Source organism: Aythya fuligula, chromosome 1, assembly GCF_009819795.1.
Source record: "Aythya fuligula isolate bAytFul2 chromosome 1, bAytFul2.pri, whole genome shotgun sequence".
Lineage (NCBI taxonomy): Eukaryota > Metazoa > Chordata > Aves > Anseriformes > Anatidae > Aythya > Aythya fuligula.
The window spans coordinates 60,310,310-60,333,128 of NC_045559.1; the positions used below are offsets into that span (position 1 = coordinate 60,310,310).

General features: G+C 46.8%; 1 protein-coding gene across 2 annotated transcripts; it reads right to left on the reverse strand.

The window, feature by feature from the left end:
• Positions 1-509: 509 nt before the first annotated feature.
• LOC116494038 (cystine/glutamate transporter-like) lies at positions 510-17,726 on the reverse strand. 2 transcript variants are annotated; one of them, XM_032195742.1, is made up of 13 exons: positions 17,513-17,726; positions 14,438-16,822; positions 12,459-12,585; positions 11,629-11,744; positions 11,044-11,169; positions 8,810-8,909; positions 8,678-8,722; positions 8,355-8,478; positions 7,935-8,038; positions 6,057-6,153; positions 5,267-5,416; positions 2,083-2,257; positions 510-1,208 (listed from the first exon to the last, which is right to left on the reverse strand). In XM_032195742.1, the coding sequence occupies exons 2-13, from the start codon at positions 14,631-14,633 to the stop codon at positions 1,144-1,146; spliced, it is 1,425 nt and encodes a 474-aa protein (XP_032051633.1). In that variant the 5' UTR covers positions 14,634-16,822; positions 17,513-17,726; the 3' UTR covers positions 510-1,143. The 2 variants fall into 2 exon arrangements, with proteins under 2 accessions (XP_032051633.1, XP_032051641.1); XM_032195750.1 differs by lacking the exon at positions 510-1,208 and having other exon boundaries at positions 2,097-2,257; positions 5,267-5,354.
• Positions 17,727-22,819: the final 5,093 nt, after the last annotated feature.

The following is a 22,819-nucleotide window of genomic DNA, read 5'->3' on the forward strand; positions in this document are numbered from 1 at the left end:
CAAAGCCCTGTATACTACTTCTGATCTTTTAGGAAAAGATTAACTATTTCCAATCACTTAAGTGTTAATTTCTCTTTTATCTGGACATAACTTTGCAACATTAATAATGTAATCCAAAATAACCCAACAACAGAAACATTTCTGATGGCAATGGTTCACGTGAGCATTTATGTATCGATTCAGCAAGTCATTTGACTGTAGATTTAAAATTAAAGCTCAGACATGAAGTCTTGAATGTCTTCTTACAGCACCAAAAGATGTGCTTATGAAGGAATCTGCCCAAGACTCATCAGTGGTCTTGTCCTCCTGCAGGAGAATTGTGTTTCACTGGAGTTGGGCCAAAATCTCAATTTTTCAACTTCATTAGTAGCACCGGGTGAGGAATCAGAATTTACCCTGTCCTATTCTTGTGGGTATTTAGATTTATTTTTTTTGTTGTTTTTTACTGTGTCAGTACATTTTGAAACATCATTTCAGAAAAATAAAATTCAAAATTGAAGCATTATTGTATAAGCAAAATAAATTTATTTTCCTTATACAATTATCAAAGCAAAACATTCTGACTTCACTTTGTTAATGATTTGTTCTTCCTGGTAAATGAAGTTTTAGTCTCCCGCCTCCTACTTTCCAGTTCATCTACCTTATTTCTAATTTGCTCTCCTCGTCCATTTCCCTTTATAAAGCTTCTTCACAGCACCATTTCCCTTAACCACTACGAAGCTTCAGTTTGAAACCTGTGTTTGGCTTCCATGTGGCTGGGCTCTTCGGTAGTTCTGCAGTAGGATCTCTTCCTCTGTTTGCCAAGTTAGGAAATTAAAAATAGTATATATTTTGCTGAGGACTGGGCTGGGCCAGGCTGCAAAATTAAGATCTTTTCTTCAAAGACACTTTGCAGGCAAAGAAAGCTCATTTCAAAGAACTAGATTGTTCTGCTAAAAAAGAAAAGGGCAGAAGCAGATGTGACACACTCATCCAGATCCTGACTGGCAAGCTTAGGACTGCTTGCAGCAACGTTTTGGCTCAGGTTCATCCTCATTTGCACTGATCAAAAGAATAAGAGCGTGGCCTGCTTTTTGTAGGATCAAAGGTATCAGAAATGGAGTAAGTAGATTTCATCTTCTCCTTTAAGTTATGATGGTTTCCTCAGTACGTCTTGATTTCTTGTTGAACTACTTCCAGCAGTAACTGCAGCTTCTGTGTAACATAATCTGAAGGGAAGAAAAACAAAAAGTTTAATCTGAAGGATATCTTAAACTGGGGGTGAAAATCAGAGCATCAACACTGATTGCTGTAGCATTTTATATTAGCAGATCACTGTATCTGTTTTCTTTCTTACTATACTTTTTTTTTCCATTCACTGGTTACCAGTACACCTCAGCACAACACCAAATCCAAAGAAATCAAGATTCACAATTGAAGTTATAAACTAAAATCGAAACTGGGCTCTTGTTTCAGAGTAAATCGTTGTACTTGTGCCACCAGGGCTACACCCAAGCTAAATCTGTGCCATGGAGAGAAGATATCTTTCATTTACACACCCACATCTGTGCCCAAATCTGTACTGTTAGACAAGCTGCTCCGTCACCAAGCAGCCTGCAGGCTGCATCATCTTTTCCTATCAGTCCTCTCCCCAGCCTTTCAGCAAATGTGTTTGTGCATGGGGTTACAGTACTCTCAATCTCTCCATACTCACTTTTGATCTTTTTGCTCAGTTTCAGCCAGATTTGACAGAGGTGCTGATCACACAGATATGATAAAGATATGATAGCAAAAGTGATCCTCTTGGTTCCCCCTGTTGGTAGACCTCAGCCCTGCCTTTTCTAAAATAACACATGAAGCTGGTTTATCAGTGCATTCACAAGCCAGGCCAGCCCCCCACAGCACAGCCTGCCCCTTCTCTTCGGCCGTGGAGGCTGCATCCCAGAAAGGGCAGGGAAGGGGTGACAGGGATCGTGACTGAGGTTCCACGAGGTCTGTTGGTCACGGAGTGATTTGTGTTAGAGATGAGCACTGGCAGCAAACCAACATCTCTACCCTGAGTGTGCTTGGGTCCAGGATACCGTAACCCAAGTGCATACTTACAAAGCAGGCTACGGCAGCGGTTTGACATTTGCCTGTGGATTACGAGGTAGTAGACTGGAAAGCCACTTAACACCATGGTACATCCGATGCTAATGTTTACAGGGTCCGAGTAGAAAGACATTGCCACCGTGAAGAGGCAGATGATGGTAAAAGAGACGGGAATGAAGAGGGGCACCTGGGGAAAAGAACACAGAGGATGCTCAGGCAAAACTGATCAGCCTCCATACATGCCAGCACACACTGTATTCTCTTTCCCATGTTAAAGAAGATGAGAAAAGTCATGTATCTGTCCTGTGCACTATTTCTGTACAATCAGTTGTGAACAAGTAGGATGCATAGAAGAAAAGTTTACCTGTATCACCCTGGGAGCCCAGTGTGCCCTGAGAGGCACATGCCTCCTTCTACATGCATTGATATAAACCTCACCTCATGTGCATTGAGGTCAGAGGTTGGACTCAATGATCTAGAGGTCTCTTCCAGCCTAGAAATTCTGTGATTCTGTGATATAAACCTCACCTCATTTGCAACAAGACACTGAGCCAGGGAGAAGTCAACCAGACCTCACTGCTCTGTGAACATACAGCACATGCGCGTGTCCACACACCCCTAAGCTTGCCACCTGTGGCAACTGCTAGTGGAAAATCTGAAGCCATGAGCAGAAGCCCTTAGAAACAAGCCGTTCTTTGGCCATAACACTTGTAACTCATTTTGAGCTGCCTCCAGCTTGTCTGAGACCTGTAGTGACCGAAACAGGGTAAACCAGACACTCAACTCCATAGCACTTGCATCAAGAACATGATTTTCAATGACACCCTGATGAAAGACCAAAGTAGCTCTGAGCACGTCAGCCTCACCTTGTTGGGTGAGCCAACTCATCTGTATTATCCGGAGAGTAATTTGGAAGACCGTAACAAATAAGCTGTGAAACATTCCCTTAGTCCCTAGATCCAAGCAAGCCAAGTTACTCCTCGCCATAGCTGATAAAGGAGCTGCTGATCTCACCTAGGGTGAGGACCTCATTTTGGATGCTGACCGTGCCGAGCTGAAAGAGATCAGTTGCTCTAGTGATGGCACCCAGCCAGCCACCAAACTCGTGTGCTTCTGCTGCCTTTCCAGCCAGAGCATCCCTTGCCAGGGTCTCCTACGTGCGTACATTCACACTGCACATCTGTGTGAGAGGTGCGTGAGGGGGCTGCTCACTCCTCTTCCTGGTGTTTTCTTACCATTTTTAACTGAAAATGCTGTGGGGGGAAATTACCAGCACAGCCACTCGCCTTTTTTATTATTTGTTCTCTGTAAGCAGGCTAGTGTCAGAAGAAGAAATATTTCTGACCACTGGAGAGCAGCACATGCACACATCACATTCACTCCTTCGCTGTTGCAGATGACTGTACTTTGGGTTTGAAGTGGGCATAAAATCTGGGGGGAGGGAGGAAGAGAACCAAACTGCCCGCATTTCCCTCACTCATTCAATCTGTTCTTAGGAAGCGTTAAAAACCTAAACCTCTATCTAAAACAAAATGGGGCACACTCCCAGAAACTGAAAATATCACCAGTGCTATCAACTAATAAGCTTCTCCAAGGCAGGCTGGTTGGCTGGTTTAAAATAAAAAATTAAAGCTTATTAAAAAATCTGGTTCTGGGTGAGTGCATGAGCACAGCCAGCCAACAAGCTGGGAAGCTTCGAGGTCTCTGCTAAACACACTGTCTCCAGCAAAGACCAAGAAGAAAAATTACCCCAAACTTCGCATCAGGCCTCGCTCGGCTTGGGGAGGAGCCCTGGGAGTGGTGGAAAGCGTTTCTTTCCCCTGAGTTTTTTGCTGATCAGCTGCCCAGTGCCTGTGGCCTTGGAGGTCTCCTCTCCTCCACAGGAAGTGGCTGGAGACACCAAGCAGGCGCAACCAGAGAGGGGAACAAACTGTGCACACGATGAGCACAGCCCCGGCCAAATGCAGATGATCCGGCAGTGGGAGAGGTGTCCCAAGCACAGCAGGGGCTGCAAAAGCCACACCAGCTTCCCCGGCTGACACAGGGGACCGGCTGCTTCCCATGAGCAGAGATCCCAGCAGCCACCAGAGGGGCCCAGCTGGAGGCCAGAGAAAGGTACAAGGGGCCAAGCTGCCCCTTGAGGAGCAGGGGATTGAATCTCCTTCGCCTCCCCGCTTCCTTCTGCCCACTTTTAATGCCTCTTGATGCTTATGTCCACAGGTCCGGTGCATCCCAAATGTGCTGGAGCTGTACATGTGCACACATCTGTTTGTGGCATGTATCAGGCAGCTCCTCACACCCTTGTGCTTAGCACAATCAGTGTCCCACAGCAGTCACATACGGCTATAGGCTCACTGAGCCCATCACCTCCCCCATGCAGGAGGGCAGGTCCTTCTCTAGGGGCCACACCATCCACTAGCTGCTGTTAGCTGTGGCTAAAGGAAATGCTTTGTGTTATACATGCACACAGTGCACATCCTCAGGGTCTGTAATGGCCCTGAGTTGTGCGCAAGCTGCTTTATGCTACACAGTATTTCTGCGCCAGGAAACAATTCCCTGTAAGTCAAGTTTACTCCCAGGACTCCTCTGGTAATTCCCCTTTCCCCCAAGCCTGACAGCCTTCTGCTTCTCAGCCAGGGCTGAGACTTACCTACCACTGAAATCACATCAGGAAGGGTTCCCCTTGCAGCTCAGGAGAGGTGAGCATGGGACCTGCACATCTACCAGCTCCCAGCACGATACCTTGTTCCCTGGAGCAGGCTGCCAACCTCTTTGGCTGCAGATGGTGACACCACATAGAACTATTTTTATAGGATTTACTGAATCTGGCCATTTGGGTACATCAGCCAACCTGAGCAGCTCCCCACATGCCTTACTGAGCAAAAGGGATTGAGGGCCCTTGGAGCCTAAAGGCAACCACAGCCATGCAATGCTCTAATTCTTAGCAGTGGATACAGAGACAGAGAAAAAAGAAAAAAGAAAAAAAAAGAAAAAGAAAAAGAAAAAGAAAAAGAAAAAGAAAAAGAAAAAGAAAAAGAAAAAGAAAAAGAAAAAGAAAAAGAAAAAGAAAAAGAAAAAGAAAAAGAAAAAGAAAAAGAAAAAGAAAAAGAAAAAGAAAAAGAAAAAGAAAAAGAAAAAGAAAAAGAAGATTGGCACATGTGTCTCTGGCTGTCAGACACACGCCATGTGTTGTTACCTTGAACGGGCTCTGCAGCTCCGGGTGACGGCAGCGATGGACAATGAGCCCAAGGGTGGCTAATCCTATGAAGAGCCATCGGGAAAAGCTGAAGAAGTTCATTAGATGGTAGATATCTCCGATACACACCATGGTTGTAACCAAAGGGAACTGAGCATTGTGAAGATGAAATACAGTCATTAATGCCTTACTGCAGTCCCCAGTCTGGGAAAGCTAATACGGATCATCTCCTCTAGCCCCCCTGCAATCACAGGCAGCTACTTCACAGCCCCAACATTTCTGAGGTCACCGAACATGTTACAAAACCCTGTCATAGACTGAAGATTCCCAGCAAAAGTCCCAAATACAAAATTGCAATGTGCTACAGAAAGGAGCAATGGAGATCAACTGCAACCCAAACCTGAGAGCCTCTCCACAAATGCTCATTTTCTGGATTTCCACTGAACCTGGGAATTTCAGTTTTCCAACTAGCCAAAGCCTGGGGGAGATGGTAGCAAACATCAAGCAGTAACTGTGACAGATGGTGGGGACAATACCTTGAAAGAACACGTTCAAGGCAATAAGGCAGGGACTTTGGGACAGCGGGGTTCAGACCTCACTACTTGCACAAGGGGACCTAATAATTTACAGCCATTTCCAATGTTCCACTTTCTTCATTTTATGGAAGCTCACTTAGTGTCTCGATACCCTTTAAAGCTCCTCAGCTTCTCCAGGCTTTGCAGATTGCCAGACCAAACAAGCCAGCCAAGACTGCAAGAAGAGGGCATGTCAGACAGGCAGATCCCCTTACCATTAACATGACAGCAGGAAGAGGAGTATGTCTTCGAATGTGGATCATGGAGAAGAGAGGAGGCCACTGCCCTTCCCTGGAAGCCACAAACAGTGTCCTAGAAAAAGACAGGGAGCCCTATGCATCAGCACCCCACAGTCACACTAGACATGAAGAGATCCATAGCAGGACTGACCAGAGGCCACAATGCACCCCACCCACATATCTGTTCTTTAAGGTCACAGTTCTGCGCTCAGCCTCACTTTTTAGAGGATTTGGAAAGAAAAAAAAAGTCTCCAAAGATTAATTTTGCATAGTTGTCCAAGCACCAATTAGCTCAGCACAGAGCCCACTGCTGGTACTGTCCCCACAGGTGGCCCATTAGCAGAGATCTTTGGACAAGTCCAGAGCGACCATGAATGAGGTCAGGCTGGAAACAGAAACAAAGCAGTAGGAGGTAGAGGGGTCACAGACCTCAGGTCTTTGTAAGAGAGGCTGGAGAGTTCACAAAAGGCAACTGTCAGCCTTGGTGCCCATCCCAACAGGAAACTGGGCTTAACACCCAGGAGGACCCGACAGGCCAGGGATAAAACATATATGCATAGATATAGATAGATATATAAATTATGTAGATATAAATGCAGTGCAAGCTCCTCAAAGACAAGAGGGTTTTCAAACCTCTGGCCATTTGTTGGACAATATAGTTTACTATCCTCCAGGGAGGCCAGCTACACACAGGGTCAGCTACAAAACGACAGCGAAGAGCTTCTTGCCTCCATCCCTCCTTTGAATCGTGAAAGGGCAATTAGGGAGAAGGCATTGCATCCAATTTTATAAACTTAATATCCACAAACTATGCCAGAGCATCAGCTGGGCTGGAACAGAGCCCAAAGCAGCTGGGGCATGAGTATATAACTGGTTTTATTGCTGTCTCTGTGGTTTTGCTGGGGTGTGGCTGGCCAGCAGCCAGGGAGGCCCCATCACTGTTTATACGGCCTTTCTGCAGTCGTTATGTTAATGATGTCAGGAAGGGGGAGAGAAGGATGACAGGGACGTGAAGAACCTCCAGGGACTTCCCACCCTCCAATAAAATTGCTATCTAGAGGAGTTAAGTGGGGGGATTCTCCCCACCGTATTCCACGCAGGACGTGAAGGTAGCGGATCACATAACTCATTAGCTCCTGCACTGTGAAAGATCCCTTTCATAGCAACTGAGTTTTCCTTTTGCAATCAGAGCTGTGAAACGGAGCTGGCCCCAGAGAGTTTGCTCAGCTCCCCAGGGACAGGACAACACACTTCTCCATGAGCTCTGCCCTCCTCTCCGGTTTCAAGGCTCCCACAAGGACACGCAGTGCAGTAACCAGTGGAGCTGGCAAGATGTTTTTTTCACGGAACAAAGTTGAGCCTTGACTATTGCTTTGGGAGTGGCCTGGTCATGATAACTTTTCAGTGAACTCAAAGGAAAGTCCCCCAGGGAGCATTTGCTTTTGGTCAGAGATCCTCACAGCGGAGGGGGACCCTGTGCCCTGCAGCAAAGCAGCTGGGCGAAGCCAGCAAAAGATGGCTCCATTTCACTGAGCAGCTGCCAGTGTCAACAAAGCTCATAGTTCCCCAGAAACACTGACATTTCACTTTAAAATGAGGGGACGGGAGGAGAGGTTAAAAAAAAATCTTGTTTTTATGACCAGCCAGAGATAGTTTAGAACTGGCCAGAAAAAGGAAGGGGAGACCCTTAGACAGCCAATGGTGTCCTGTAGTTTACACACTGGGAGTCAAAGGCCCTGATTTTCCCACAGGAGTGGTTAAAATGCCATCAAAAGGATTGACAGGTGCACAGGTTACTGGTGCTTCCCTCTGAGTCAGTAAGCCAAAAAAAAGTTAACATCTCAGAGATCTGACCTTGAAAAGGTGAGGATTCCTCCATTCATGGTTCCAAAGCAGGACAGTGCGACAAGGACCGGGACCACTGAGATAAGGCTTCTGCAGGCCCGCTGCACAAAACTCTGGGGGAAGAGCAAGCGTGACTGTAGGAACATATGGTGATCTCTAGATGACATCGGATTCAAGAGGAAAAAAACTTCCTCCATTGCAGGAGTAGAATATGACTCATAAATCTTGCCTTTTCTGCTGTCATCTGCAGCTTCTTTTACATTATCATTTAGGAAAGACTAGAAGTTACTGTTGTCCCATAATCCAGAGAAATAACAAAGCAAGAAAGCATTTCATTAGGAAAACCATCTCCTAGACCCTTGCCATAACCACCCCCTCAGCAGAAGCTGACCACACTAAAGAAAGATATCAGTAGGGGTGACGACTCACCACCGCCACAGCTGGAGAAGCCAGAACATCTTGTGTTCCCAGGACAGTGTAATAGGAGACATTGGTGAGCATGTACCCCACAATGACGGTGATCACAGACACAATGACAGCCAAGGGGATGTTTCTACAAGAAAGGGGAAGAGAGGCCCACAATGAACAGGCTGTTCCCCCTTTGCTTTTCATCGCATTGCTGCAGATTGCAGCTGGCACTGGTTAGGTGAGCCCACAGACTTATTTCTTCCCATGCTGTTTGCCAGCATTAGGGGAAGCAGTGGTACCCCAGAGGCTGGCACACTAGAGCCGCCTGCTTCTCCCAGCCTTACCGTTCAGGTCTGACCAACTCCTCCCGCACAAAGCTGGTCTGAAACCTGCACAGCGGGGAGACACAAGGAGAGAGGTCGAGCCAGGAGCCGACGCAACGCGCCGCCCGCTGGGTGCCCTCCTGTCACACCTACCAGCCCGAGTAGGCGAACATGCCTGCGTAAAAAGCCAAGGGCAGCTTGTCCGGGACCAGCGACTGCTTGTCAAAAGCATCCTGGAAGTTTTCAGTGTGGCCTACAGAAGAGATAAGCAACAGATACAGAGCAGGGAAACGTCAGGGGTAGACTTCCTTCCCACGGGTTAACATCCTGCCCAAACCTGGGAGAAGCGGCTGTGACTTCCCTGGAGCCAGGCATTTGGATTTGTTTCAGTGCTTTAATTGGTGGTGCTGTGCTGACATGCAAGCTGCATACACAGTGACAGAATAAATCTATCTCCTGACCGCTACTGGGGAAATTTCACGGCAGTGTCTGTTTCTCCCTCAGACTGTGCCTGCTGTGGAAATGGGAGACTGTGGGGACACGAAGTTCTCCCATCCTTTTTTTCAGCCTCAAACTGATTCCCCAGGTTGACCCCCTCCTCCCCACGCCACCAGCAGCTGGACACTCGCTCTTTTTTGATGTGGTGCAGCCAGGGAGGCAGCAAATCCGGCTCTTGCTGCGCTCCCCCCGGCCCCACCAGCTTGCTGACCCCGGCCCCACGCTGTGCAGAGCATGGGAACCAGGGGGGAGGCAGCCAGCACGGGAACGGCCCTGCAGGAGGGGAGCTGGGGACACAGGGGGCAAAGCAAATGCAATAATAAAAACTAGAGGCAGCAAAAATATCAAAGTCAGGATACTGGTTGTGAGGTATATTCTATATCAAACTCAAAAAAAAAAAAAAAAAAAAAAAAAAGGAAAGACAAGGAAAAACACCTAATAGCCTCTCATTTGAAGGAAGAAGACAGTCAAAAGCAGTTATATTTCTAACATTTTGAAATCCAAGTGCCACAAAGTTTGGACTCCACATCTATGTTCAGTTTTCCATATCACAGTGTCTTTTCATATCAAAGTGACAAACTACTCATGCAGTTGTGTCTCTCCAGGAAAAGGATGAAATGACACGGAGCACATGGAGAAAATCAGGCCACATCCACAGAGATGCCTCTGCGAGGAGCTCTGAGATGAGACTTGGGCATCCAGGTGTGAAAACCTAGCCCAGGAAGTCTCTTTAAGAAATGTGAGTCAAGGGGAAGGCAGTGGCAGAGGAAAGGACAGGAGTGTGACTAAAGAAAACAGAGAAAGGCTGTAGAGTGAGGCAAACTGATTTAAAAACAAGCACAAAAACTAAGTCAAAAAGAAAATGGACTTGAAAAAAAAAAAAGAAACTGGAAAATGGAAGTGGGCCTACTGGGGCAATCTTTCTGTATTCTAAAACAACTGCTGATAAGTGATGTGACACAAAAAGAATTTACGGTCTGCAATATATTCATGAGTGATTTAGAGTCCCCCACGAGTCACATTAAACACAACCTGACATACTGGGGTCCCTCCACGGATTCTCTCTCCAGATGTCACCAGCACTTATCCTTCTTGCCTGAGGACGGGTGCCAGGGCTCCAGATTGTCATTTGAAGGCATTCCTAACAATAATGGCTCAGGATTTCTAGCTGCAGGGCAGTCCTTCATTTCAGAAGTGTTGCCCGCCTGAGGGGGTTTTTTGCATGTTCAAAGGAGCCAGCTCCAAACATCAGAAAGAAACACAAATGTTGAGCCTACTGCCTCTGCTGTTCCCTCTGCAGAGGAAGGAAATAGTGTGAAGCCATAGTGGGCTTCATCCCTTGGCTGGGAATGCCAGGGGCTTTTCTATTGACTGAGACTTGGATTAAAGCCAACACTCCCGTATCAATCCCAGAAGATACCACTGGTAGGGTTTTTGTTGTATTTTTTTCCTCTGCACGTGAACATGAAATCCTGCATGAGTCCATTGTCAGTTTACTGCCTTACTGCCCATCTCCATTAGGAGGTTAAAAGCATCAGCTGAAGCCACAGGACAGTTAGAGATGCAGTTACCAGGGCTCAGCTGGGGGCTGGGGGCTCCTTGCACAGCTGTGACAGGCTCAGGACACCAGGGGATGCTGTCACATGTCCCTGCTATCCCTTGCCTTTGTGCTGCTTTGGAAGGGTTTGGAGCCACGCTGACAATGGGCTGGCTGTAGGAAGGAAGACATCAACAGAGGTGTGTGCCTGCTTCACCCTGGGTAGGTTCATCCCAAAGAAAAACTTTGAAGAAAGCAGAGCTGAGCCAGAAGCATCAGCCCCAGCGAGGTGACACAGCTTGAAGCTGACTGCCCCTCTCCCTCAAGCACCCTCCGTCGGCCACGCACCTACCCTGTGCCAGCAGCATCATCCCCGGCACGATGATGAGCGCGAGCGCCAGCAGCTTGACGATGGAGAGGGCTGTCTGCAGCCGGGCGCTCCAGGAGACGCTCCAGGAGTTGAGGGTGAGGACCGCGTCTGGAGAGGAGAGACCACACCGCTGCAGCCCATGCTCGACACACGCAGGGGAAGAAAATAAATAAATACGGGAATGCTCCCTGCCTGGGGGATGTTACAGAGGGTGTTCACGGTGAGAGACAGCAGGCAGGGTGTTTTCGTGGCTGGGTGCAGCACGTGAGGCCTACAAAAGCCTTGTGGCCTCAAACCAGGCAGCCTTTGTGCAATTACACATGAATAGTTTCTACCCCTGTACTCGGCACCATCCCCTCAAGACCCTGGGCTCCAGCTAGACAACAGGGATGCCCTTGCTCCTTCTCGGCAAACACCAGGGCCCCGGAGCAGCTCCTTGGAGCAGTAAGCTTCGAGTGGCCAAGGAGGCAGCACAGGACCCCAGTCCCAGAAGATAAAGCCCTCTAGGCACCCCAGGTCCTGGGCAGAGAGGCCCCGAGGCTGGCAGTGGCGTGAAGGTGTACTTACAGTACCCCAGGAGAGAGACGAGCTTCACGGCAGGAACAGGGGCTGCACAGGGGGCAAAAAAAGGCTCCAGCAGGTAGCGCCCAAACGCCAGCGAAACCACGGCACTGTTGGCAGGCCTGGCGAGGGGAACCAAGCACAGCATCAAATTTTGGTCCATGGACAACCAAAAATAGCTGGGTGGAAGCTTCCCACACAGCCTAATCCTGCTCCACAACGTGGATCCCATAGAGACTTTTTCATAGTTTTTTCTCAGCAAATGGGTTAAAAGGCACATGCTGCAAAAAAAGGTTAATTCTTCGCTTGAAAGCAAAAGTTGAGATTAATCATACAGAGCAAAGCTGTGTGGTTCATGTGTCCTACTTCATCCCAACATACATGGAGGACAGGCTGCTGGAAGGGGAGGATTTTCCTTTTTCAGGTGGAAAGAAAAGTCATTTACAATTTTATAAGTTATTACTTAACTCAGGGCTAAGCCAGAAAGTTTTTTCCACAGAAGAATGTGAGAAGTTTCACAATAGAATGAGAAGATCTGAAATGAACCTGGCATCTGCTCCCTGTCACCAAAAATATATCACAGTTCTTGGATGATACCAGAGCTGCCAGGGGAGAACAGAGATATTCCTCAAGTACAAATCACACTGAACACATGCAACTGTTTACTCAGTCTGTCTTCTTCCTTTTATTACTGAAAGTCTTTAAAAGTTTTTCAGATTTTTTCCCCTTTTCCTTTATAAACTGCTTAGACTTTTGCCTGGAACCACAAATTAAATAAATATTTTTTTAAATAAATCAGAATATCCAGCAAAGGGCAAACAGACAAAATCTCTTACCTGATAGCAAAAAACTCAGCCCACAGAAATAAGAAACTTGGTAGAGGCCCTAATGTCTCCAAAATGTAGATATAATGTCCTCCAGACTTGGTGATCCTTGTTCCAAGCTCCGCATAACACAAGGCACCTGGAACAGTTCAGGTATAAATGAACTGAGTAAATCATCCCTTGGATACTCTTTTCTGCATGACTTCCAGGAATTGACAGAGTCTGTTTAAAAGAAGTGGTGAACTAGAGGAAGAAAAGGGGGCTTTTGCAGTACCACTCTTTTTCTTATTCTAGTGTGTTTAGAAGAAAGTTCACTGTTTTGTCAGAAGGAAGGAAATTTTGTTGCCTGGTTAATGATGTAACTTGTCCAGGGGAGCTGTGTGGAAGGGTGTGTGGGAGAAACACTGCACTAAACTTAGAGAGACATCCTATGACAAACATCTTGGAGGTTCATGTTCTCTCATCTCCCCTCTCAGCTTGGTGTAACGGTGCACACAGGGTGGCTGCAGCACTCAGCTCACCGCCAGTAGCTGTCCTGACCATTTTGATCACATTTCTGATCATGAACCACGTTCCTGTGTCCCTATCTTGCACCTTCACATCTTCATTTGAAGTCCCCAGAGAGAACCTGGAAGGACATGTCTGAGAAGGGAGACCTGGTACCGATAGAAATCATGAACCTGACACTGCAGAGCAAGGCAAGCCTGAGGAGACAGCTTTAAAACTTCCAGGCAAATGGAAAGAAACCTTTACACCTCCACCTGTGCCTCCTACTCCCATGGAGATCATTCAGATCATGCCACTGGTGAGGGTTTTCCTGCCTCTCTGCTGGTGAATTTGTGCTGAATCCCTGTCCAAAGTCTTGGATGCAGGCAGAGCCCTCCTCTCATTTATTCCAGTGGGTTTATTTACATGCTTAAAGCTTATATTTAAGTGCTTTGCTGAAGTCAGGCTAGAGAGCCACACTTTAAGAGAAAAAAAAAGGATAAAAGAAAGCAGGCCATTTAAATATCCTGAAAAAAAAAAAAAAAAGCATCAGAAAAATGATCACAGGAGGTCATCAAGCTGACAAAAGGGAAGAGAAAACCAACAGATCCAGCTACAAAATGCAGCAACTCAACAAAGAGCAGTCGGGCCAGAAGAAGCTACCAAAGGCTGCCACAGAGAGAGAAACCTTTCCAGTGTGGAGGCTGGGCTACGTGGCCAGCACATGCCTTATCACTTATCGCTCTGCTCAGTTAAAAGAGACTCTTTGCTCACATGAAGCTGTAAGATTTTTCCTTAGGCAAAAGTATATCACTCCCCAAACAGCCATGCAGAAGCTGCATCCCACATGTAGGGTAACGCAGCCTATGCTCAGCAGCACGACGTGAAATACTGGTAGGCATATGCAAAGAGCAAGAACCACGATTGTTGCCAGATTAACAACTGAACATCCCAATTTCTAAATGTCACAGTGCCAAGGTGTTTTATCCACATGGAGTATTTCTCCTTTCTTGTTTTTCTTTTTTTTTTTTCTTTCCTCAAGTTGTAAAAGTGGAAGAACTTTAAAGTCACTCGCTGAAAATAAGCTTCAGATTCCTCCCCAGAGCTGAGAGATCTTGCACATCTAACAGCACCTTTAAAGCACTTCTGAGAAGAAGGTGCTTGTATACAGTTAATGAAGGAAACTGAAAGCTGTGGCTTTTACCCATGGTAACTGTAAGAACTGCATTCTTTCAGAAGAACCAGAATGAAAGGCACCAGGAACTGATCTACTCCATCTCCTCGCTCTGAGAAGCAGCAGTCGTACCCAGACCCCTTCTGACAGACACCCACCGACTCTGGCAAAGGCCCCTGGTGACCCCCAGGCTTACTAAGTATTTTTTTCTGCTACATTCGGAACAGGGAATTTTAGGTCCATTCCACTCCCAGCTATTTATAATACAATTTTGCTGGCTCCCCTCACCTCCCAGGTGCTTAAGCAAAGGCTTCCCCAACTCCGCACTCACCAAACATTGAGAGGAGCCCGCAGGCAAACCAGACCACCAGGGAGAAGCCCACAGTGCCCGAGTTTTTCAGCACTCCTTTAGGGGAGATAAAGATGCCACTGCCAACCATGCTGCCGATGAGAAGCGAGAAAGCCCTCAGCAAAGTTATCTTTTTCCTCAGAAAGACAGCCTCCTCTTTTTTCTTGTCTTTCCCCATGGCTTCTCTTCTAATCCCAGAAGAAGCTCATGCATTTAGGAGTTATGGTGCCTCTCAGCTGTCCTCAAGGCTCACCTGTAAGACAAGGAAAGAGTTAGGGATTTGGGGGTCTTCTTTTCTGGACAAGATTTTTTGCAGCAGCCTGTCAAGATCTGTTGATTCCTCCTCAGCCACTGGCTATAACCAGCAGATAAACCACAACTGCATATAATACACTCAGCATCATCTCATATCAGCACAGCTCCTGAGAGGGACTGGCAGCTTTTTCTCCCACTTCTGCCAAGGAGCACAGAGAAACTCGCATGCCACACTTTAGGACATGATTTCCGAATGCAACTTTGATGCCCAAAGAGAGGTTTGCAGCCCTGGATGGAACTAGCCAGGTTAGGGGTTAATTTATTGGGAACTAATTTGGGTGAACATTGATATCGGCACATCAGCAGAAAAACACATTTCACGTTGCACACCTAATAATCAAGACCTTGAGGGTCAATTTTATTTATTTATTTTGGAGGAGCAAAGAGCCCTGTTAGTTGACATACACAAATGGTTTAAGCTGTTTTAATTTACCATCCATCCCTGAACAAACCCTAGCTACAGCCTTAACGTGAAGGCTTCACTTTATCAGTGTTCCTTAATACAACGCCAAACGCCAAGCCTTTTCACTATCAGATCACTGAAGAGCCAAGAATAAATATTGCTGTGTATTCTAAGATAGAGGGCTGTCACTGATATCAGAAATGCTGTTTCTACTATTAATACAAATCCCTTCTCGGTAACAACAGCAAGGGTGAGGAGTTTTTCCGAGAAAAGAAAGAACTTCGGGCACTCCAGGGATCTCAGAAGCTGACCTCGATCCAGCCCTTGTGCTGCAGCAACCTCCTGCTTCATCACCCCAGCTCTCATTCCCCATTACTCAGTGGCCCTTCCCTGCAGGGACGGGCAGTGTTACAAGCTGCATTTCCAGGCAGTAAAAGACAAGACACAGAGGCTACAGGCTGTGCTCGGTCAATTGGAGGCAAGGAATCGGCCTCCAGCTTCTCTTGGTTCTGGGCTGGTGCCCTCAGCAAGAAACTCTCATTTAGGTAGGTAAGGCAAATTTCATATCAGTTAGCACAGTCTAATTTGCTGTAACAAATGTTTGTAGTTAGCCTAACAGCCAGGTGGACATTTTACAATGCTAATTAACCCCACTAGAGCAGACAAGATGGGTCTGGAATCATCTGGGTCCTCACCTTTTTTTGTCCTCACCTGCCACACATGGCCTCCAACACACTGCATCAGTGATTTTTGCATTACTCTAATGCTGTACATCACGGGTTTAGCAAATACTTGCCCCAACCCCGTGGCTGTGTACTATTGCAGTGACACTGTACACGAGAACTGTATTTTCTAGATTACTTACATTATTTAATAGTTGTATCGGTGTGTTTGTGAACAGGCAGTAGCACATCTAAGAAGCCAGAAGTTATTTTCCAGATGTGCTGTATTTCCTGTCCACAGATACAAATGCCCCCCAGCTCTGCAGGAACTTTTCCCATTGCCACTCACTCACGATACCACACTGTGCAGACTGAAATAACGGAGGGCTTCTGTCCCATCTCCCTGGCTATTTCCCCTCCAGGAAGGAGCAGGTTTATCGCTTTCTCCATGCACATATGAGCAGCACATGTACAAAGCCCTCTCCATCCACCAGCTTTAGCTTTCTCTGAGATCGCGCCAAGTGCACAAGCATCTTCTCAATCAAGCCAGCCAAGCCTGGTTATTAAACCCCTAATAATGAGCCCCGGAGGGCTCCTCAGGCTGGGCTGGGCCACACCAGCATCGCCCGGTACCGCAGCCCCACTCCCCAGAGCCCCAGCAGCCTCCAGAGCCCTCAGCTGCAGCAACCTCACTCTAATTAATCAGCCCATGTGAAGCACTGCTATCATCTGGCTTTTCTCAGCAGAAAGGAAAAACCCAGAGCATTCATTTTTAAGGGTGATGCACAGACAGCTCCCCAAATTAAAACCAGCGTGAAGAGAGGTGTTTTGTGCACAGGTATGTCTAAAACGCTATTGTGAGAAAATTAAAAGGGCACTTATCTGTTTGGCTGGGTTTTAAACCAAGCAGGTGCGTTTGCAATCCATCAGCCTCCCATTTCTTGCTGGGATCGCCAGGCAGCAAAAGGCTGTGTCTCCTCACGGGCTCTGAAATTCCACAAAGGGCAGGGGAGAATTAAAAAAAAAAAAAAAAAGAGAGAGAGAGAGAGATCAAGTCAAATTTGCACACCAGGTTAATGATCCAAAGTAAATACCAAACTTCATACTTCTGTCCACATGTCTTTTTTTTTTTTTTATATATACACTATTGCTATGCAAGAGTATTTGGAGATAAAACAGTCCAGCACAGTAAATTTCAGAAAGGTGAAATCTATCGGGATTTGTTCCAGAAGCTGTTGAAGGAGTGAAAGGAAAAAGAAGGAAAAAAATAATAATAAGAAAAAGAGTAACAGAAAGCTATTGAATAGCACTTCAGAGACACCTAGCAGAGAGCACCGCCTGGAGAGCCCGTTCCTGCCTGCTCTGCTTTCTAGCTAAATTCCGGCACAAGGCACATTAAAATGCAGAGATGTTAATCCTTGTGGCAGTGCCTAAGAATATTCACAATGTGCTTAGCACGAAGTAAATGCACAAAGCTGCTTTTTGTTCACCCTTTGACTTAAAGTACAGCCTCAAATCCTTCCCGTGCAAAACGCAATACCTTTGCGTGAGCTCACCAGTCAGCAGGACTGGAGAAAAACAAACCCATTTCACAACTTTTCACACCTGCTGGTCCTTTACTCAGTTGTTCTTTGTTTTTACTGATTTCTTTTTTTTCTTCCAAGCCATTAATCTTACCTTGCAGACACTGCAGCATGGATGGAGATGAAGGAGACAGACATAAAGGGGAAACCGTATTTGTTATTTGTGGTGCTGTCTAGAGGCCCCAGCCGGGAGAAGGACCCATCCTCGTGAGCACACAGAGAGAGTAGATGTTACTGTGCTGCAAAGTTATCCATATAAACAAGCAAGTTAGAAAGAACAGAGGGAGAAAGGATCCTTCCCAGTCGGGGAGCTGAGACCTAGAGCAAGTAATGACCTCCCTCCTATCACGCAGGAAGTGGGTGGCATCCCTGGGAAACAGTTCGTACCTCCAAAGTCCCAGTTCAATGACTTACCAAAAAAAAAAAAAAATCTCAGCTACTAGGGAATACTCCTAACTATTTACAGCTGTATTTTCTTTGCATGGGCCTCAATCAATACAATACAGCCAAGAACAGGTTAACCCCTTCCTTTTCATACGGCAAAAGATGTAGGCATCAAACTGTTCTCTGCAGTCACACTACTTTTCTTTTTCCATGCCAAAAAATGTCACACCAATTCAATGTCCACTACAAGGCACAGGATCTAACTAAATAAAATCAGCAGTGAATGGGAGCTTTTTTATTCATGCATGAAAGTAGCATAAATAAGCTTTAATGAGACTGGTGGTGGTCTGTTCTGGGAACTCGATCAGAAAATCTATTTAGGAGACCTGAAAGATGTTTGTTTATAGACTATAATGAACACAAGAAACAGGCTAAAAAGACAAGATGTGCAGCTCGACTTCTTTTCAGCTTTCTACAGCTGTTTTACTGCCCTGGATAAGAAATCCAAAGGGACGGTAGCTAATAAATCAGGCTCAGGCTTGCAGCCTGAGATGTAGTAATAAATCCAGGGTGATTGCTGTAGGTGTAAGCATAAAGATCATTTCTAGTGGGTCCTCTTTTTAAAGAGTTTCACGAATTTAGTCTTGTGAGCTGTCTATGAAAAGACTGAAATGTCCTAGCACCTTTTTTTTTTCTTAATGAAAATACTTTAAGCCTTGAGAGGAAAACAGTTCTTGGCCTGGGTGACACTTACCCCCTTTTAATTTTATTTAGGCGTTTCCAGCTGTACTTTGGACAAGAGCAAAAATTTCTAGAAAACAGACTGATGAATGTGATGTGTCTGACATCCTGATAATGTGGTGATGATCTCTTAATTGAGAATCTAAAAGTGTTGAATCCACACTTCCATTCTCTAGCTAGAAATTGGACTAAAATGAGTCTGGTTTTCAAGAAGAAAAATTCCTCTTGGTATTAGACTCCTTCCTACTTGATTTTTTAACCTATTCCAATTTTAAAATTCTTTATTACAACCAGTCTGCCAAAGCATCCATTGCAAGTGCATATATTTTAATCATAGTGGCCCTGATTTATTTTCAGAAGATGTACAGATCATATGATGTCATCTCACTTTTCTAAGTATCTGTAATTTTTCATTCAGCTGCCATACGAAACAGTTCTGTGCATCAGAACTCATTTTCCATGAAAGCCGTGCAGGAAAATTGGCTCTTTCATTAACATTTCTTCCTTTCATGTCACCTGTGACACGTGCAAAACACAAATATGGGGCTGACACGCACCTGATTAAAATGCTCAGCTCTTCTTCCACAGCACCACCTATTAAAGACTATCGGAAAGGTATTTCAGCATCCCTGTGAAATGAACTAATGCAATTCCCCTTACAAATAGGAGAAGCAAATAGCCCAGGCACTTGCCTCCCTGCCCATCTTCCCCAAAGGACTAGCACCGAGATGACCAGGTGCTAGGGCACACAAATCCTAGGGAAAAAAAAAATGTTTCACATGGAAACTGCCTAGCGTAGTAGGATGCTTCCCGAGGCCAACATCTTGGCTCAATAATCTCTCTTGTGGGGCACAGCGTAGGGAACGGTCCTTAGAGCTTTGTTCTTTTGCAGACAGCACTCCAAGTAGCAAGCTGTTTTCACTCTCCAGATGAGACCTCCTCCCTGGAACAAGACAATTTGTCCTATTTGAAACTGTTTTCTTAGCTGCGTAAGACAGAACACAAACAAAAATAAATCTAAACATTTCTAGTAGAGGAGATCCAACAGAGAAGTCTAATGCTGTTGCAAAGTACAGCCAAATTTTCCAAAAATGAGAATTCCTTTTAACCATTCCAAATCAAAAAACAACCCTGAAATAAAACAACATCCCCCCCTCCTCCCGACGAGTTGTTGCACTACATCAGTGCTGTGCTCTGAGGCCTACTCTGCCTCTGACAGGGAGATGGGCAATGCTCGCACCCAACAGCCCTGGCTCTTGCAGGAGAAATTCCTCCATGAACCAGGCCTTTGCTTTACCTCTCACTCTGGCTGGGAGCTATGAAAGCTCTTGATTGCTAGCCACTGCCTGGTCACTTACCAGAAAGAGTTTTAGCAGCTTCAGGCTGTTCCCTAGGGAGGTGGGTCCCCATATCATGGAATAGGCACGGTGCTCGGCCTCCTGGAGGTGTCAGCCTGCAGAGGGGCTACGGTGGAAGAGATAGTCAAGGCCAATCTTCCCACCAGTGCTATGACAACAGCACCATCATCCAGAGCCACACCACACATCTGCTTCTGAGCAGCAAACCGGTCCCAAAGCCTTCCTAGAATTGTTCCACAAGAACAAGACGCATTTTCTGAATGGGGGGGAAGTGCCAAAATGGCCCCGCTCATAGCCATCTGTCCTCACAAAGAGGGCATTTCCCACCAACACACACTGATTTAACCAGCTATGGAGACAGCTCTCTCCAGGAGAGATTTATTTTATATTTTTTTTTTTGGAGCTGAAGAAACCTTCAACTGCTGCTGCTATGCTGCACATTTTTGGATGGTGGGCCCCTTCTGACAGAGGTTCCTGATCTACCCCCACTTCAGCCATCTGGAACTGAATCCTTCCAGAGCTGACTGTAATAAAATGCCTCTTTCCACATTGCCTCATATATTACCCCAGGTCCCCCCTTAATCTCACTGAAATGCTGCTGATTGATCACCCCAGGCCTCCCACTCCCCTAAGGCTCCACCACAGTGCCTGGCTTTCTTCCTCCTCTTCCTGCCTGAAGGGAATTCAAAAGAAAATTTAAACATTAAAGAGAAAAGAAACAACAGCCTTCACACCTGCATTAGCCACTCACTCTTGATTGCTCCTCACTCTCTGTGTAGCTGTCTAATTCGTGGTTAATCTTCAGCGTGCTGGGCTAACACCCCCACCGCAGTACCTGACACTCAGACAGCCAAGGCCCTGCCTCGAGCACAGCTCGGGGTAGGGGGGGGACTCTCTTCTTTTGGCCTCTCTGCTCAGCTGTTACTCATTTATTAAAATATAAGCCAAATATACAATTATGCTGGAGGGAACACATTTCCTTGTTAACCCTTTCTGGCTTTCGTCCAACATTTCTCAAGCTGCAGAGATTTATATTTTACTGCACAGACTTTCAGATTAATCGCTCGCCCTTCCTTGTGCCTCTGATGGAGGAAAGGGGGACAAGGAGGGTTTCATCCAACCACAACCACTACCTCATCTCCTGTGAGACAATACAGGAACGCACGGCCAGAGTTTCTGACAGCCCATCCCAGGTAACAGGGAGAAGAGCCCTGTAAAAAGCAAGCAAAGCCTCTGGCCAGGAGGAAAGCCTTATTCCAATTCTGCACCTACAAAGCTTGCTACAGGATTGTATTTTGCACTGTCGTCACAGGGACAAGTGCGCTGCCTCTGCCAGCTTTCCCACAGCCCGAGGGATGGAACTGAAAAGTACCCAAAAACCTGACTCGCGTGTCTTTCCAGGTAACGTACAAGCCACCCCCCGTTTTCACCTGTATTAAGTAAGTGAGAATCAGATTCTGGGAAGGAACACGTCAATAAAACTAGATCAACATGCTCACTGTGAAGGTTAAGTCAACATCAGGCTGTGTTTATTCAATTTTAAAGTAAGTACAGTCACAGAAGTGTCTACTGGAACAGACCTCTGGGCACCCATGAGAAGCAGGGCTGCTTCCAGCCATGGCCTTGTTTAGCTGAGCCTTAAACCGCCCAAGGACAAAGAGCTGCTCCATCAATGGGTGACCTGCTCCAGTGCTGCACCACCCCACTGGGAAGAAGCCTCTCCCAGTGCCTTCCCCAAACCTCCCAAACCACAGCTGTCACCCACAGCCATGTCATCTGCCACTACGGACACCTGCAGCAGCTGAACCTCGCATCTTCCAGCACTGATATGCTTACACCTGACTTTGGCACTGCTCCTTGCCATCCCTGCCCAACAACCGGGGCTCCACCAGCCCCACAGGCTCACTTTTCCATTAATGGTTTCCCTGAGGCCACTGGACTCAGCACAGCTGTGGTTCTGATGGCTGAAGCACAGATAGCTACAGCCAGGAGACAGGCACCCCGTGGATGTTCCTCCCCAAATGTGGAGGCTCCAGCACAGGCAGCCCATCTCTGGTGCTCCCTCTGCCCACGTCCTGCCCCACGTCCCCTCCACATCCAAACGCCAAACAAGCTCCTGCCCTGGAAACTCTATTTTTAGGGATGGTTGTTTGATTTGTGTTTTTTGCCCCCTCCTTTTTCCATCCTGGACTTTGAACCTCTCTATGATCTCTGCTGGTCAGAGGATTGCATCAGGCATGGCAGGCAGCGTTAGCAGGAATAGAAGGAAATACAAACAGCACTTCACACAGCACGCCGGCGGCTGGCAGGACGCGCAGCCGGCAGGGGTTACAGCCCCCAGTCAGGCTGAATAAAGACCAGCATCGCTGGAGGGGCAGGAGCTCCAGCTGCAATTACCCATGTTGCAGCAGAGGTCACCGCATCTCCTGCTTCAGGGGCAGGTCTGAGCGCAGCGGGGAGCCTCAGGAGGACATTTCCTTCACACACAGAGTTGAGCAGGGGGCCAGGGCAGCCCAACAAAGCTCTAATAACTGTCTCTCAAAGGAAGAAATGCCATGTGCATTTTCCCCTGTCACTGTGGCTCACTATGGGTGCAGCTTATGTGTGGAGACAGGAGGAGAGGACCTTCCATTGCAGGACTGGGCTGTAGCAATGTCTGCCTCTGGGATCTGGGGTCCCTATGGCCACCACCAAGGAGTCACCACCCTGAATGTGAAGACCTGACGTCAGCTCCTCTGCTGGGTGCCTTAAAACAGCCCTGACCAGAATACCCCCAGCCCATCCCCTGCACCCAGCTTCTTCAGCACTCAGTCTGCTCAGGAAGGTGCTTATCACCAACCCACAAAACGCTTGCTCTGGGCATTTTGTTTCAGCTCCACAAAGCAGCAACATTAACCCCAGAGAAAAAAGCTCAGAGC